General features: G+C 46.8%; 1 protein-coding gene across 1 annotated transcript in view; it reads left to right on the top strand.

Annotated features, from left to right (window-relative positions):
- AACS (acetoacetyl-CoA synthetase) overlaps positions 1-18,036 on the top strand; it is a 62,275-nt gene that overhangs the window by 36,791 nt on the left and 7,448 nt on the right. The window contains exons 10-16 of the mRNA XM_087880056.1: positions 2,998-3,122; positions 4,382-4,446; positions 6,384-6,506; positions 8,034-8,147; positions 10,196-10,321; positions 14,420-14,489; positions 16,660-16,718. Of these exons, the coding sequence (XP_087736182.1) occupies positions 2,998-3,122; positions 4,382-4,446; positions 6,384-6,506; positions 8,034-8,147; positions 10,196-10,321; positions 14,420-14,489; positions 16,660-16,718 (682 nt within the window). The remainder of the gene's footprint in view (positions 1-2,997; positions 3,123-4,381; positions 4,447-6,383; positions 6,507-8,033; positions 8,148-10,195; positions 10,322-14,419; positions 14,490-16,659; positions 16,719-18,036) is intronic.

Here is an 18,036-nt window from a genome sequence, read left to right as displayed (position 1 = left end):
GATGTTTTTTGCTGTCCCCAGCCTCCAGAGACTCCTAGAGAGGCGGGGTGCATAGAATTATGGGTGTGGGCACGTGTGTGAACCTACCCCCCCCACCTTCCTGGCACGCGATGGCAAAAAGGTTAGCCATCCCTGCCCTATACCATTTCAGACAGGTGACTTTTTAATCTCTTCTTAAAAACCTCCAGTGATAAAGCACCTACAACTTCTGGAGGCCAGCTGTTCCCCTGGCTAATTGTCCTCCCTATTAGGAAGTTTCTCCTTAATTCCAGGTTGCTTCTCTCTTTGATCAGTTTCCATGCATTGTTTCTTGTCCTGCGTTCTGGTGTTTTGGAGGATAATTTGTCCCCCTCCTCCCTGTGGCAGCCCCTCAAATACTGGAATACTTCTATCATGTCACCCCTAATTAGGATGCAGTGGCTCAGTGACTAAGACACTGAGCTTGACAGTGTCGAAAGGTTGGCAGTTCAGCGGTTCGAATCCCGAGTGCCGCGTAACGGGGTGAGCTCCCGTGACTTGTCCCAGCTTCTGCCAACCTAGCAGTTCGAAAGCACATTAAAAAAATGCAAGTAGAAAAATAGGGACCACCTTTGGTGGGAAGGGAACAGCGTTCCGTGCGCCTTTGGCATTGAGTCATGCCAGCCACATGACCACGGAGATGTATTCGGACAGCACTGGCTCTTCGGTTTTGAAGTGGAGATGAGCAGCGCCCTCTAGAGTCAGGAACAACTAGAACATACGTGCGAGGGGAACCTTTACCTTTACCCCCATAATTCTTCTTTTCTCTACACTAGCCAAACCCAAATCCTGCAGCCGTTCTTCATATGTTTTAGTCTCCAGGCCTTTGATCATCTTAGTTGCTCTTCTCTCAACTTTTTCCAAAGTCTCAACATCTTTTTGGTGACCAAAATTGGTTGCAGTATTCCAGGTGAGGTCTTACTAGGGTTTTGTAAAGCACTTAGGACCACAATTGGGACTGGATTGTCTGACACTAAGCAGTGTGTTCATTGTGAGCCATGCCGAATTGTATGATTTTTGTTTTTTGCCACGGTCCTTAAATGAATCACCGCAGTCACTAAGGTGAACCATGCCGTTGTTAAGCAAATCCTGTTTCTCCTCTTGACTTTGTTGGTAGTCCAAATGGCCACCATGTGCCCTCTGGATGCTGCGACGGTCGTAAGTATGTGAACAGTTTCCAGATGCCTGAATTTTTTGAACCTGTGACTGCAGGGACACTTTTAATTGTCGTAAGTGCGAGGATGGGTCGCAAATCCCTTTTTTCAGCGCGCTTGTCATTTCAAACAGTCACTAAATGAACTGGTCGTAAGTTGAAGACAGTAATGTGGATACTTTAAAAAAAGCGCAGGTAGTCCTTGACTTAAGAACTGTTCATTTAGTGACCACTCAAAGCTACAACACAATGAAAAAAGGGACTTATGACCATTTTTACACTTGCTGCATCCCCGCGGTCATGTGATCAGAATTCAGAATGCTTGGCAACTGGCATGTACTTAGGACGGTTGCAGTGTCCTGGAGTCACACGATCCTTTTTTGCGACCTTCTGACCAGCGAAGTCAGTGCGGAAGCCCGATTCACTCAACAACCGTGTGACTAACAACTGCAACGGTTCATTTAACAACGGGGGCAAGGAAGGGCATAAAATGCGACAAAACTAACTTAGCAAACGGTTGCTTAGCGACAAAAATTTGGGGCTTAATTGCAGTTGTAAATCAAGGATTACCGGGAATGACTGTCTCCCCCTCGTCCATAAGCCGATCCAAGTTTTTTGGAGCACATTTTAACCCCTAAGATTCTCAGCTCATCTGCCTGTATAGATAATAGTGTGGAAGTTCTCTAGAGCAAGGGCGTCAAACTCAAGACCCGGGGGCTGGATCCGGCTCACGGGGTGCTTAGATCTGGCCCACGGGGCCACCCTGGAAACAGCACAGGACTGGCTCGCAGTGCCTCTGCCAGTGAAAATGGAGCTCAGTCCTCCCAAGCTCCATTTTCACTGGCAGAGGGTCGCAGGAGGCTGTGGCAGCCGAAAACGGAGCTCAAGCACCTGTTTTCGCTGGCAGAGGGATGCAGGAGGCGGTGGCAGCTGAAAACGGAGCTCGGGCGCCCGTTTTTGCTGACACAGGGATGCAGGAGGCCGTGGCAGCCGAAAACAGAACTCGGAAGCCCATTTTCGCTGGCACAGGGATGCAGGAGGCCGTGGCAACCGAAAACAGAACTCGGAAGCCCATTTTCGCTGGCACAGGGATGCAGGAGGCCGTGGCAACCGAAAACAGAACTCGGAAGCCCGTTTTCGCTGGCAGAGGGATGCAGGAGGCGGTGGCAGCTGAAAACGGAGCTCGGGCACCCGTTTTCGCTGGCACAGGGATGCAGGAGGCCGTGGCAGCCAAAAACAGAACTCAGAAGCCCGTTTTCGCTGACACAGGGATGCAGGAGGCCGTGGCAGCCGAAAGCAGAACTCAGAAGCCCATTTTCGCTGGCAGAGTGCTCGGGCCACCACAGGCGCCTCCGACACGAGTGAAGTCGAGCTGGCCACGCCCCCCCTGTCCCCCCCCCCCCCCGAGGTCAAACACAACCCTGATGCAGCCCTCAATGAAATCGAGTTTGACTCCCCTGCTCTAGAGGATATTTCTGGAATATTCAGGCGGCTGGTTCTTCTGCCTGGGGGCGGGACGGGGGGGTGGATACTGTTTTGCAAGAGACTTGGGAAATTACATCACGCTTAGCGCCTGAGCCGTAGGTTGCGCTTGGCTGACGGCGCCTCGCTTTGCGTGGGGTGTCTCAGAGATGTGCAAAAAACACGTCTTCGCAGGTCTAAAAACAGACGGAAAAGCAACAGCTTTTTCTACCTAATCTACATTGGGACGCTTGGCAACCGGCTTGTACTTACGTCGTTTGAGGTGTCCCGGGGTCATGTCATTCCCTTTTACGACCTTCTGAGAAACTGCTCGGCGTAAGTTAATTGTCCTCTTTTCACCCTAGACCGGTTGGATGATGTGGAACTGGCTGGTGTCTGCTCTCGCGGTGGGGGCCTCGGTGGTCCTGTACGACGGCTCCCCCCTGGTTCCTTCTCCCAACGTCTTGTGGGACTTGGTGGATCGATTAGGGTATGTAAACCATCACTTAGACTTGGCTAAGTGTCTTCAGAGGGACCCTGGTGTGTTTTCAGAGGGTTTGGCCTCTCAGGGTATTGATAAATGAGGTTGATGAGGCTTCAGAAGAAGACAAGGAAGTCCTCCTAGATCAGTGTTGGTGAAGCTTTTTGGCATCGAGTGCCGAAATGGGAGTGCGCACGTGCGCGTGCTCATGGGAGCACCAGAAACTGGAAGAGTGGCTGCGTGGTGCACATGCGCGGGAGCACCGGAAACTGGAAGTGCAGCTCCCTGGTGCACATGCACGGGAGCACCAGAAACCAGAAGAGCAGCTCCCTGGCACGCATGCACGGGAATACCGGAAACCAGAAGAGCAGCTCCCTGTCATGTATGCGCGGGAACTCCAGAAACCAGAAAAGCAGCTCTCTGGCCCACATGCGTGGGAGCGCCGGAAACCGGAAGAGGAGCTCCCAGTTTCCGGTGCGTGCGAAGCTAGCCAGCACACATGTGTACACCAGAAACCAGCACACGCTGCGGAGCTGCTCTTCCAGTTTCCGGCACTCCCACGTGCGTGAAGTTCAGCTGCCTGGCGTACATGTGCGTGCTGGAACCTGGAAGAGCGACGGGCAACGGCTGGCATGCCCAGAGAGATGGCTCTGCATGCTACTTCCGGCACGTATGCCATAAATTCACCATCACGGTCCTAGATAAGATCTAGGGCAGGGGTGGGCAACTGAGGCCCTTTTACAACTTGTGGACTTCAACTCCCAGAATGTCTCAGGAATTCTGGGAGTTGAAGTCCACAGGTTGTAAAAGGGCCACAGTTGCCCACCCCTGATCTAGGAGAAGATCTGTTGCTCAGCTGGATTCTCAGTTTTGAGTAGTAGCTTTGAGAAGCAGAATCAGACTTCCTTTTTGAGGGATTTGAACCTTCCTTGATTTGTTGCACATTGACCCAAGTTTTTCTACGTGGGGGTCACGTTTCCTGCTTTAGATCCAGGGCCCGTTCCCCCATATAAGAAGCCACTTTTTGTGGTCAAGAGGAATTCTCTGTGTAGCTTGTAGAGGTTTGGAAAAGTGGGAGGACCATCTGAAGTGGTGGGACACCTTGATGGGAGAAAACAGGTTTTTCGAACTTCTTAATATTCCATGAAAATGTTCCCCTCTGCAAATCCTTCACTTGGCAGTAGAAATTAATTTCCCGAGAATTCCTTGAAGAAACTCACATCTGAGGTTATCAACCATAAACAAGGATTGTTCTTCTCTGGCTACAGAATTACCATCCTTGGGACAGGGGCCAAGTGGCTGGCAGTGCTGGAAGAGAAGAACCTGAAGCCGTGTAAGTATTAAGGCATCTGTTGGGGTTTTGCATCGCACAAAACGGTGGTTTGTTCAACCGTGGTTTGGCTGAATTCACACGTGGCCCATAATCACTGAGGTAACCACCATGTTATGGGCAAAGTAGCTGAACCCGATCACGCTTTTCTTGTTTCCCTTTAATTTTGGAGCCTACCGTAATTTTTCGGACTATAAGATGCAGCTAAATTTAGAAGTGGAAAACAACAAAAAAGTTTTTGGCCTCCCTTTTTTTTGGAGCCTTTTTCTGGCCCTTTTCCAGTCTTTTTTCAGCCTGTTTTCAAGGCTTTTTTCGGTCCATTTTCGAGGCTTTTTTCAACCTGTTTTGGGGGGCTTTTTTCAGCTTGTTTTCAAGGCTCTTTTTGGCCCATTTTTTTGGCTTTTTTCGGCCTGTTTTGGGGGCTTTTTTCAGCCCATTTTCAAGGCGCTTTTGGGCCCATTTTCAAGGCTTTATTTGGCCCGTTTTCAAGGCTTTTTTTTGCCCGTTTTCAAGGCTTTTTTGGCCTGTTTTTCCCAAAAAGGGCCAAAAAAAAAAAAAAGTGAAAAAACAGGCCAAAAAAAAGCCCTGAAAACAGCCCCCCCCCAAAAACCCCAAAACCCTGAAAAAGGCCTGAAAACAGGGTGTACGGAGGCCAAAAAAATGGCTGGCGGGTGGGCAGGGCTTCGGCAATATTTGGTCTATAAGACGCACAGACATTTTCTCCTCCTTTTGGGAGACACGTCTTATAGTCCGAAAAATACGGTAGTTCTCTCCTGAGAATCTCGGGGTGGATGGAATCTCTCATTCCATCCCGTAATATATTCCCAAAGAGTTGCTACCTTATCACAAGCCAGGATGAATAGAAAACCAATCAGCAAGTCTCAAGATGCTGAGACATGTACTTAAATATGAGCTCTGGCTTTTGACATGGTTTGAAGCTTGGTTGACTTGAGGTGGTGGAATGTTGTGGCTACATTCCCACCATCTTGTAAGTCATTGATTGAAACACTTGCTGGGACCCCTTGAAGAGGTGGTGGGATATTTTGAGTAAAAACACCACCAACTGAGCTTCTTTTGAAATGCTTTGGGCAAGAAACATTTCGTGTTCCTTTAGTTTACTGGCCTGAGTTTAGAATTTTCCCCCATGGTGGTGTTGTGGCCCGTACACAGCCTGTGCAGCTAGTAGCTGATTCTGACAGCGAGGAGGCTGGAGTGGTGCTGCGCCAGCAGCCTGTGCAGCTGGCACTCGAGTCGGACAATGAGGAGGCTGGAGAAGAAGTGGTGCCAGAGGCGGGGATTCAGCCAGGGCCTTCAGAACCTCCAGAAGCTCCCATAAGTGAAGAGGAAGAAGAGGAGGAGCCTCTTCTCGATGCACGGGTGCGCAGAGCTGCCAAAAGGCAGGAGTGGCTCCTCAGGAGGAGGTCTCCTTGAGAGTAAGGCTTGGGGCTAATTGGCCACTCCCTTAGCCTATTTAAGGAGGAACGCCAACTGAAGCAAGTTGTAAGGAACAACTTTAGTTCATTCTCCTTTGTGTCTGGATTCTCTGCAAATTGCTTCTGGGCTTTCTGCCAACCTTAGTAAGATTATAATTACTTTATCTTTGGTTTCTTGTAGGCTGTTAAGAAAGTTTCTTAACAGCCTTTGTTTGGAAAAGACTAAGTTATTTTAGTAAATTTAAGTTTTGTGTGTGCTGCGTTCTTTGGGGTCCGTAGCTGGAGCAGAACAGGTGGTTGGTTCTACTTCGCCTGGTTAAATCTGGGAGTCCATCAAAAGTCTTTGACTTCAACACTTGGAAGTCCCAGCTGTGATCAGGCCAGATCAGCCCCACCACAACTGGTTGTAAGAGAGATAGTGTTCTGTTCTCCAAGCTTCACAATACTGTTGAAATAGAGGGAGGGTCGGTGGACCTGGATTTACGTCTTTGGTGTTTTCTTCTCAAGGTGAAACCCACAACCTTCAAACCCTCCACACCATCTTGTCCACCGGGTCGCCCCTCAAGCCTCAAAGTTATGAGTACGTCTACAAGCACATCAAGAGCAGTGTCCTCCTGGGCTCCATTTCAGGTACCGAAAATCTGCGTGCGAGACTCGTGCAGATATAAGTGAGGAGGACAAGGGACACCGATCATCGTCATAGCCACGCCATCTTGCCTGCTTTGTTTTCACCTAAATTTAGCTCGACCATTGTCTTTCATCGGTTGGTTGATTAGACTGTTCGTCTGCCTCTTAATTTTGACCCACAAACTGAAGTAGGTCAGGCTAGGAGTGAGCGGCCTCTGGAGAGACCAGTGCAACATCTGAAGATGGTTAGTTGACACTTGCAAGCTTAGGTGGCTAAGATAATTCATTACTCCCTGAATCTGTGCTTCAACTCATGGGCAGCACGAAACTCAAGTTATTGGAGATCTTTCCAGGGTTTGGGTGATTGTGATTGGCCCAAAGTCACTTTGTAGGGAACCAGGGTATCTCCCTAGGCAGGACAGCCCCTTCCCAGTGGTGGGATTCAGCCGGTTTGTTAAATTGCTGCCTGGCCTTGCCCCTTCCCTCCCCGCCCCTTTCAGGAATCCCTACACACCCCATTTTGGCTCTTGGTAAGTGCAGGGAGGTCTAGGCCCAAAATGGGGCGGCGGGTGCAGCCCCCCCCCCCGTGGCCCATTTTCACTTCCAGGAGGCTGCAGGGAGCCCTCCTAGGCCCATTTTTGCTCCCAGGTGGGTACAGGAGGCCGAGGGCTGCCTCTCACACCCCCTGGTCACGCCCACCATGGTCACGCCCACCCAGCCGGTTATTAGGGCAGAGAACCGGTTGTTAAATTATTTGAATCCCACCACCGCACCTTCCCCACCTTCTCCACCCTAGCTGTTTGGCTGAGAGAGACGAGGTGTCCCAAAGTCACCGTGAACTTCTATGTTTGAAGATGAACTAGAATCTGGATGTCTCCACCCTTAATCCAACATCCACCGCATCACATTGGCTATGATGAGGTTCTGGGTGAGCATTGAATCCACCTTGAGTCTAATTAAGTGTCAAACTTTCTAACTGGACGATCTCAACTGGACAAGCCACTAGAGACAAGGACTGTCAGGGTAATGATGATTTAAAGCTGACCAGCCGCTGTAAGGCAGTAAACCGAGATGATAACTGAGGATGAGTCAGCAGGGTTATTGCCCCTTTAAGAAGCTGTCTATATAAGGGAGGCCATTAGAGGGTCTCTCTCTCTCTCTCTCTCTCCTTGTGTATCACTCTGTTGTGTTCTATCTGCATTGTAGCTCTCCGTGTAGAGTTGAAGATTGCTTGCTTGCCTGGTATGTGCCTACCATGTGTCTGTCTGTATATAGATGTCTTGTATATAAACCACTGTTTGTAATGACAAAACCTCTCTGTCCTGTATTTTACTCCTGGATTATCTCAAAATAGTAGGCACGCTGTAAACACTCTGATAAGGTATAAGAGCTAGCTATGACTTATGGGCAAACTGGAATCATCTCTAGATGTTTTGTCCACGATTTGCTTCTTAAACATAGGAACCTTGACCCTTTGGTGAGCTGCCCTGACAAGATTTTATCTCTCTCTCTCTCTCTCTCTGATTTTAGGAGGCACCGATATAGTGTCCTGTTTTATGGGTCATAATGTAACCATCCCAGTTTACAAAGGCGAGATCCAGGCGCGGAATCTTGCAATGGCGGTAGAAGCGTGGAATGAGCAAGGTAGGCCTGTTAGACCCACCTCACCTTCCTAGATGGTTCTCTATGATGGTTTCTTCCAAATCAGAGCAGTGAAAGTGGAACAAATTATTAGGAACATCTAAGGATCATTACTCAAATTGGGAATTTTTTCCTGTCCTCTCCTATCCGGGTGGAGAAGGCTTGCCCACAGGAGCTGGACCTGTTTGATGGCCTTCAGCTCTTCTCTTCTTGGATATTTTCTTGTAGACGTTTCATGACCCAGATAGGTGACATCATCAGTACTAGAAGGGAGTGGGGATTTGCTCTCTGCTTTATACCCCAATACAATAGCCCAATCAAGCAACTACCAACTTGCTAAACAAAAGTCTAATCAAAGGACCACCAAGAAGAAAACAACACTCCCATCAATACTAACAGGACAAGCCAATTGTCTTTAAATAGACAGTAAATCCTTCTCCCTTCTAGCACTGATGATGTTACATAGTTGGGTCATGAAACCACCAAACTGCAAGAAAACCACCAAACTCAGAGTACCAAGGATCCCACAGTTCTTCTCCTCCTCCTCCTCTCCCTCCACCTTTTCTCCATTCCAGAAACTCCATTCCCTTCTAGCACTGATGATGTTAGTGTTGTGGTCCGCCAGCAGCCTGCGGAGCTGGCAACGGAGTCGGACAGTGAGGATGCTGGGGAGGAACATGGGCCAGTCCTGGAATCTGGGGAAGGCCTGGACGAGGGCTCTGCGTCGGAGGCAGAGATGGGGCCTGGGCCATCTGGGAGTGATGCGCTGACTCCGGAACCCCCAGAGTCGGACAGCAGAGAGGCAGAGGAACAGGAGGAGCCTGTTCCTAGTGCACGCATGCGCAGAGCTGCCAGAAGGCAAGAGCAGCTAAAGCAAAAGGGATGACTCGGGAGTAAGGTCAGGAGATGATTGGCCCCTCCCATAAGGCTTAAAAGAGAAACAAAGGCACTTGGGCCTTTTGCAGGAAAGCAACGTTGCTAACTCTGTTTCCAGTCGGCATCCCTTGTTTGTATCTGAACTTCGTGGGGCTTTGCCAAATAAAAGGCCTTTGGCAGGGTGTCAAAGAAGATAAAGGTTGGTGATTATCCCGAAGGACTTTTTCCAAAGGTCTTGTTTTGCAAGTAATTGGGACTCAGCTGGGAATGAACGTAATTCTCAGCTGTTACAATAAAATAGGTCTGTTTGGGACTAATTGTGTATTTTAATGACTCAGTAAGCCTAGGTCACAACAGTTACATAGTTGGGTCATGAAAGGTCTACAAGAAAACCACTGTCAACTTGCAAAGCTTTCAAGTTGCCATGAGCAGGAGGGAGGGAGAACTGATAGAGCTGATTGATTTCCCTAACTGAAGTGCATTCCATACATTCTTCCTGACCGCAATCAGAAGGAGGGTGTTGGATTTCACAGCCAGCCAAAGTGGTTAATTGGAGAATGTGATTTATGATATGGCCAGAGAGGAGAGGAGAGACAGGGTCATAGGGGAATGTAAATCTACGTGGGATCAGTCCTAACTGCATCCGAATATTGCCGAAATGGTGCTCCTAATAAATGACTGTATTTCTTTTGAAGTTCGGCTCATGGCTCATGAATTAATTAAAGTATCTTTCGGAAACTTAACAACCAAACTCAAGAGTACCAAGGATCCCACAGTTCTCCTCCTCCACCTCCTCCTCCTCCTCCACCTTTTCTCCATTCCAGAAACTCCATTCCCTTCTAGTACTGATGATGTTACATAGTTGGGTCATGAAACATCTGCAAGACCACCACCAAACTCAGAGAGCACCAAAGACCACACAGTTCTCCAACCAATGAGCTACAAATATTCCCTTTCTATTGGGTCACCTAAATTGGTAAATTGGATTGATGAGGAGCCGGAATCTACGTCAAGGAAGTGACCTCCGCTATTGTCAGCCGAGAAACGAAATCAGGTGTCCCATCAGCAGAGCTGCCATTAAGCCCTGTGCAAACAGTTAAGCAAGACTTAAACCAGGAGGGAGGAAAATAAACCTTTGATTTGATTTTTTTTCCCTTTCTTTCTTTCTCAACCAGGGGAGCCTGTTTGGGGAGAAAGCGGTGAGCTGGTTTGCACCAAACCTATGCCTTGCCAACCCACACATTTTTGGAACGATGAAAACGGCAACAAATACCGAAAGGCGTATTTTTCCAGATTTTCAGGTATGTGGTGAGCGAGCCGTGCCCTTCAAGCTGAAGACTCCCAAAGGCCCTTATTTTTTTCCGGAGGCAACTGGATTTCCTTGTTTGTTTGTTTTTCTTTTGAAGACGTTTTGCTTCTCATCCAAAAGAAGCTTCTTCCGCTCTGACTTGGATGGTGAGGAATGGAAGGATTTATATACTCCTTGCAGACAGCTGGTCCTTTGCATCCTTTGAGAGGGGCGTTGAGGCCACTTGGAGGTTTACCTGTGTCCTCAGGGTCACCTGAGTGGTGCAAATGGTTCCTGTAGTCTCCAATTTTTTTCTCTCTGGAAATCCACTCCTACTCCCACACCATTCCAAGGGTCTTCATCCCAAATTGCATAGCTAAAAGTCTGTAGAGATTCTCAGTCATTCAGGTCATGGTGTCCCAAAGGGGCTTCTTCAGGAGGCAACTGGACTTCCTTGTTTTTTCTTTGAAGACCTTTCACTTCTCATCCAAGAAGCTTCTTCCGCTCTGACTTGGATGGTGAGGAATGGAAGGATTCATCTCTAGACAGCTGATCATTGCAGGCTGCAGGAACCCGGAGCACCACTCAAGTGACCCTGAGGACACAGAGAAGCCTTCAAGTGGCCTCAACGCCCCTCTAAAAGAATGCAAATGACCATCTGTCTGCAAGGAGTATAAATCCTTCCTTTCCCCACCATCCAAGTCAGAGCGGAAGAAGCTTCTTGGATGAGAAGTGAAACATCTTCAAAAGAAAAAGCAAGAAAGTCCAGCTGCCTCCTGAAAAAATAAGGACCTTTGGGACAACCATGACTTGGAGGACTGAGAATATCTACAGACCTTCAAGTGGAGACTGTGTTTGCTTACGTGTGTGTGTTTGCTTTTCGTCCTTCCTAGTCCCTTTACAGTAAACCAATATTTGCACACACCCATCAAGAATCGGACCAATATTTGCCTAAGGAATTGCCATTCTGATAGGGCCGGCCTCTGGATCCTTGCCTCTATTTGACTTTCTGATTTCCTTTCACTCTGCCAGCGAAAGATGGAAAATGGTTTTGTGTGTCATTCTTTTCTCTTTTTTAAACACCTTTTCCGGCTTCTGAAACGAGCTGGTTTCCAACCGGGTTATATTTCACAAATATAAATTCTTTGTAGAATTGAACAAAATCACTAGGAAATTTGGGGAGGGAAAAAACCCAGAATTTCGCTAAAAACGTTGCAGGACAATAGAAGCAGGGGAGACTTTGGACTCCCAGCATGGGAAATCTACCTGTTCTGTCCCTGTCCCACACACGCACCCCCGCAGACGGCCCGGAGTTAATAAGCCACATGACAAAGTCTTTGAAGATAAAGCTGGCAGCAATCCAGTGGCTAGCTGCCAATTCAGACTTTACTCACACAAAACAAAGATTAGACTGCCAGCATTCCGATAAAGCAGGCAAAGTTTCAGCAATACAAGGATTAGTCCAAATGCAGTCTGACAAGGCAGGCAGAAGTCCAGTAACGCAGAGATCATGGATTATTTCTAGTTTTTGCTCGTCACAAACTGAACTGGCCACCACACCCACATTTATACCCTGTGGGGTGTGGTCCAGTGACTCAGCTAATCTCTGGCACACCTTCCCCTCTGCTGCGCACGCTTCTCCCTGCGCCGCTGTCGAGGATCCAGCCAGCACTTATCTCCGTCGCTGTCCACCTGTGGCTGCGGGGACGTGCTTGGCTCTGGACGTATCTCTTGGCCTTCGGTGTCCTCCGGAGGCATTGCCAGAGAGGAGGGTCCTGGAGAGGGAGGCCTTGCCAACTCCTCTCCCTCATTCTCAGAGTCTGCATCTGTCGATAGCCCAGGCTCAGGCAACGGAGCCACAACACTACCATAAAGCGGCCAATTTAGTCCGGATAAAGGAATGGATTACTTTAGAAAATAAAAGAATTTTGATGCTAGAAGGGCACGACTTAGAGAGGCTGGCACGTGTATTTATGGGACAAGGAAAAGGGGAGAAAATCATACTTCCACAGACACAGGCTACGGGATACACTATTACAAACGTGGAAGGAAATTGGGCTAAAACAACACAAGAAGATTCCAAACTGGCTTTCAGTAATGGAGGCCATGATATATCCCAATGCCCTAGCAATAGATAAAATGTACAGGTACAAGGATATTTTAGGTAGTTGCGGAAACCTCAAAAACAAATGAATCACTCAAAGAACAGGGCATCTACATTGTCAACTCAACTGATCCATTTGGGGGTACACTGTTATAATTTTAAACTGTTTTTAATAGGGTTGTTGATTTTAATTTTATTTCATTGTGATTTGTATTGGAATTTGTCATTTTGTAAGCCGCCTTGAGTCTCCAGGGAGAAAGGCGGCATATAAATCGTAATAATAATAATAATAGTAATAATAATAATAATAATAATAATAATAATAATAATAATAATAATAATAATAATAATAATAATAATTGACTGGTGGCCATATCTACAGATCAAATCTAGGTATCAAAAAGATAAGGAGGAATTTGGTATAGAGACGGGATCAAACAGATTTGACAAATTATTGACGGGCACAGAAAGTAAAATTTCACAATGCAAAAAAGAGAGAGACTGACAGCTTCCGAGGCTGCCCTGGTGTCGCCCGTCAGATATCACAACTCTCCTCTTTAGTCTCGTCTGGCACGCACAACCCCAAGCTACGATGTTGTCACACCTCTGTTTGCAAACCTCTGAGAGGCAAGAGTGGGGGGCTCGTGTGGAGGGGAGGCCCAGATTTTTCTGACGACATCGTCAACACAACTCTCCTCTTTAAGTCTCTGCTGACCTAGAATAGAGGTCAGGAGAGGAGGTCACTAAGAGGAGGCCTTGGAGGTCTTCGAGGCCAGGCATCTCCAACCGTGGCAACTTTTAAGGCTTGTGGACTTCAACTTTGGAGCTTTGCTGGCTGAGGGATTCTGGGAGTTGAAGTCCACAAGGCTTAAAGTTGCCAAGGTTGGAGACCCCTGTTCTAATCCAAATGATTGTCCAGCCTCTTCTTAAAAACTTCCAATGTTGGAGCACCCACAACTTCTGGAAGAATAGACTAGGCCAGGGGTCTGCAACCATAAACACTCAAAGAGCCATTTGGACCCGTTTCCCACAGAAAAGAAAACACCGGGAGCCACAAAAACTCTTCCCGTGCCTGACTATTTCTCGAGCGGCTACAAAACTAGCATAGGTAGTTGAATTAAACGTTCTGTTTTCTTCTGAAACTTTTCTTTTCTTGGATTTTATTCATGGTTGGCCTACCAGGGATTGAAAAGCTCAATAAATCGCGTGTCAACGGGTGTTGCACATTGGCGGTTGTGACGCGTATTTTGAGCGACAGGGAGCCACAGCAGAGGGATGAAAGAGCCACATGTGGCTCCAGAGCCACAGATTGCTGACCTCTGGACTAGACTAGACTAGAGAATAATAGAGAATAGAGAATAGAGAATAGAGAATAGGAATGGAATAGAATAGAATAGAATAGAATGGAATGGAATGGAATGGAATGGAATGGAATGGAATGGAATAGAATAGAATAGAATAGAATAGAATAGAATAGAATAGAATAGAATAGAATAGAATAGAATAGAATAGAATAGAATAGAATAGAATAGAATAGAATAGAATAGTTGGAAGGGACCTTGGAGGTCTTCTAGTCCACCCCCCTGCTTAGGCAGGGAACCCTACACCACTTCAGACAAATGGTCATCCAACCTCTTCTTAAAAACTTCCAGTGTTGGAGCATTCATAACTTCTGCAGGCAGGTTGTTCGTTCTCACTGTCAGGAAATTCCTCCTTAGTTCTAAGTTGCTTCTCTCCTTGATGAGTTTCCACCCATTGCTTCTTGTCCTGCCTTCAGGGGCTTTGGAGAATAGCTTGACTCCCTCTTCTTTGTGGCAGCCCCTGAGATATGGGAACACTGCTATCCTGTCTCCCCTAGTCCTTCTTTTCATCAAACTAGACAATCCACAACCCAAGTATGCAACTCTTCAAAAGGCTGCAAGATGGCGACGTGGTAGCAGTTTTAAAAAACATTATGTTTTTGTGGGAATTTGATTAACCACTTTGTGGGTTTTTTTTCCTGGACAGGTGTTTGGGCCCACGGAGACTACTGCAAAATTAACCCCCAGACAGGCGGGATCATCATGTTAGGCCGCAGGTGAGCTTGTCACTAAGAAGTGACCCATTGGGAAAAACATCTGTTTGGATCCCGATTGGCTGACGATGGGTGGAAGGAAGGATGAAAAGGACCAGGGATCCACCGTAGAGTGGAGACAGGAGTCCTTCTCTGCCCACAGAAAGTTCCAGGTTTAATTCTTGGCAATTTGGGGTTGGGGAAAAAAAGAAAGTCTGAATTGCAATTCGGGATAGCGTGGCCGGAGGAGATCTATAGATCCTTCTCTTTCTTTGATCTGTTTTCCATTTTTGGAATGAATCTTGGAATAACTAGAGAATGTCTAGAAGAAGGCTGCTAAATATCTGAAATAACTAGAGAAAGCTGCTAAAAGCCCTCTCCAAAGTAGGAGCTTGCTTCTGATGGAAACCCGTGCAGGTAGTCCTTGACTTAGAACAGTTCGTTTAGCGACCGTTCGAAGTTACAACAGCACTGGAAAAAAGTGACATTACCGTTTTTCACACATTGTGCCACGGTGGCGCAGTGGTTAGAGTGCAGTACTGCAGGCTACTTCTGCTGACTGCCGGCTGCCTGCAATTTGGCAGCTCGAATCTCACCAGGCTCAAGGTTGACCTTTCCTTCCTTCCTTCCTTCTTTCCTTCCTTCCTTCCGAAATCAGACCATGATTCAGAAATAACCCAAACAAACAACATTCAGACTAATTTGCATCTCATGGAAAAGTATGTAAAGACCTGTGTTCTGACAGATGAGCGCACGGACGATGTCTCCTCGAATGGGGACGACACGTTTGCAACAAAATCGCCAAAGCTCGGAGCTCAGAGCAACAACGTAACTACCAACCCGAGCTACTGATATTCCAAAGACATTTCAAAGAAATCCTTCCGTAAGGATTAGGGGCTTGGGGTGGGGGCACATTTAACCCGATGAGCTGGAAGAGGGGAGGAGGTTAAGCTGTAGCACATAGTTTTGATTTCCTTGAAAACCCGGTAATCCAAATGAAGATATTCATGGAAACTGGGTGGGTGGGTGGGTCTGTCTGTCTGTCTATCATAGTTTTATTTATTTATTTATTAGTTCGATTTATATGCCGCTCTTTTCCGGAGACTCAGGGCGGCTTACAATGCGTTAAGCAATAGCCTTCATACTTTCGTATATACCTGCTTAGCAGGGCTTTCGCCCCCCCCCCCCCAAGCAGTGTTCTTTTTTATACAAAGTCAGCTTATTGCCCCCACAATCCGGGTCCTCATTTTACCTACCTTGGAAGGATGGAAGGCTGAGTCAACCTTGAGCCCGGTGAGAATTGAACTCGCAGTAATTCCAGACAACTGGTAGCTAAGTGCTACTTTAACAGCAGTTTAGTCCGCTGCGCCACCAAGGCTCTTGATAGTTTTTTTGATAGTCTTGTATATTCATATCCTATGTCTATATATGTCTCTGTTTGTCTATATAATCTTTTATATCTATCTATCTATCTATCTATCTATCTATCTATCTATCTATCTATCTATCTATCTATCATCTATCTATATATCTCATCTGTCTATCTCATCTGTCTATCTAACATTATCTATCATTGTCTATCTATCTCATCTGTCTATCATCTATCTATCCTCATCTATCTATCTATCTATCATCTATATCAATCTATCATCTATCATCTAAATCTATCTATCTCATCTATCTAACATCGTCTATCTATCATTGTCTATCATCTGTCTATCATCATCCATCTATCTACTATATCAATCTATCATCTATCTATCATTTAAATCTATCTATCTCATCTATCATCTATCTATCTCATCTGTCTATCTAACATTATCATCGTCTATCTATCTATCTCATCTGTCTATCTATCTATCTATCTATCTATCTATCTATCTATCTATCTATCTATCTATCTATCTCTATCATCTATATCAATCATCTACTGTATCTATCATCTATATCAATCATCTATCATCTATCTCTATCTCTATCATGTATCTAGTCTTTCTGTTATAGTCGTATATTCATATCCTATAGCTATCTATCTATATCTATCTATCTAATCTATCTGTTGTCTTTTTGATATAGTCTTGAATATTCATATAATTTAACTTGATGGGCATCTTGGCAAAGCAAGAGGGATGGCATCTCATGTTGCCGCTTTGAGATACCTTAACGATTCTTTTCTGCTGATCTCTTTTTCCAGCGACGGCACGCTGAATCCGAGCGGAGTGAGGTTTGGCAGTTCGGAGATCTATAACATTGGTAAGTGGGGTTTGATTTCTGTCAGCCCTTCCAGGTTGGGAAACAGGGTTATTTATTTATATAGAAGGACTAAGGGTGACATGACAGCTGTATTCCAATATTTGAGGGGCTGCCCCAAAGAAGAGGGGGGTCAAATTATTCTCCAAAGCACCAGAGGGCAGGACAAGAAATGATGGATGGAAATTAATCAAAGAGAGAAGCAACTTGGAATTAAGGAGAAACTTCCTAACAATGAGGACAATGAACCAGTGGAACAACTTGCCACTAGAAGTTGTAGTTGAAGTTGAAGCTCCATCACTGGAGGTTTTTAAGAAGAGACTAGACAGCCATTTGTCCGAGATGATATAAGGTCTTCTTCCTTGAGCAGGGTGTTGGAATAGAAGACCACCAAGGTCCTTTCCAATCCTATTCCAGGTAGTCCTCTACTTACAGCAATTCATTTAGTGACCGTTGGAAGTTACAACGGCACTGAAACAAATGATTTACGACCGTTTTTCACACTTAACGATCATCACAGCATCCCTTTGGCTCACCTGACTTACATTCGGATGCTTTGACAACGGACTCACATTTATGACGGTCGCAGTATCCCAGGGTCACGTGATCCCCTTTTGTGACCTTCTGACTAAAGTCCATGGGGGAGCCAGATTCACTCAACAACCATGTGACTAATCGAACAGCCTCAGCGATCCGCTTAACGAATGTGGCGAGCAAAAGTCGTAAAACGGGGCTAAACTCACTCTTAGCAAATTTTTCGCCTGGCAACCTAAATTTTGGGCTCAGTTATGGTCGTAAATTGAAGACTTACCTGTATTCTATGTTCCAGACTGGACACAACCAGTCTCAAATTGTACAGGGCCGTGATGGCGAACCTATGGCACGCGTGCCACAGATGGCACACGTAGCCATATCGTTGGGCACATGAACTCAGCTCCGGCCTTCTGGGCCCACCAGAAGTAGGGAAACAGGCTGTATTCTGCCTCCAAGAGGGCCTCGGGGTGATGGGGAAGGCCCGTTTTTCTCTCTCCCCAGGCTCCAGAGCCTTTCTAGGAATCTGGGGAGGGCAAAAACGGCCTTCCCCCCCTCCCCCCGAAGGCCCTCCAGAGCTGAAAATGGCCCATTTACCAACTTCCAGTTGGGAAACTGGGACCGGAAGTTGGCCAACGGGCCATTTTCAGCCTCCAGAGGGCCTCCCAGGGGATGGGGAAGGCTGTTTTCACCCTCCCCAGACTCCTAGAAAGGCTCTGGAACCGAGGGAGAGAGAAAAACGGGCCCACCGGGTCATCGCATGCCAGGAGCAGGGGAAGGGAGGTTGCGG

Source organism: Pantherophis guttatus, chromosome 17 (genome assembly GCF_059756535.1).
Source record: "Pantherophis guttatus breed Tessera chromosome 17, ASM5975653v1, whole genome shotgun sequence".
Taxonomy (NCBI): Eukaryota; Metazoa; Chordata; class Lepidosauria; order Squamata; family Colubridae; genus Pantherophis; species Pantherophis guttatus.
Note: the sequence above shows the minus strand (reverse complement) of the source record. Positions and strands in the feature narration are given on the sequence as shown.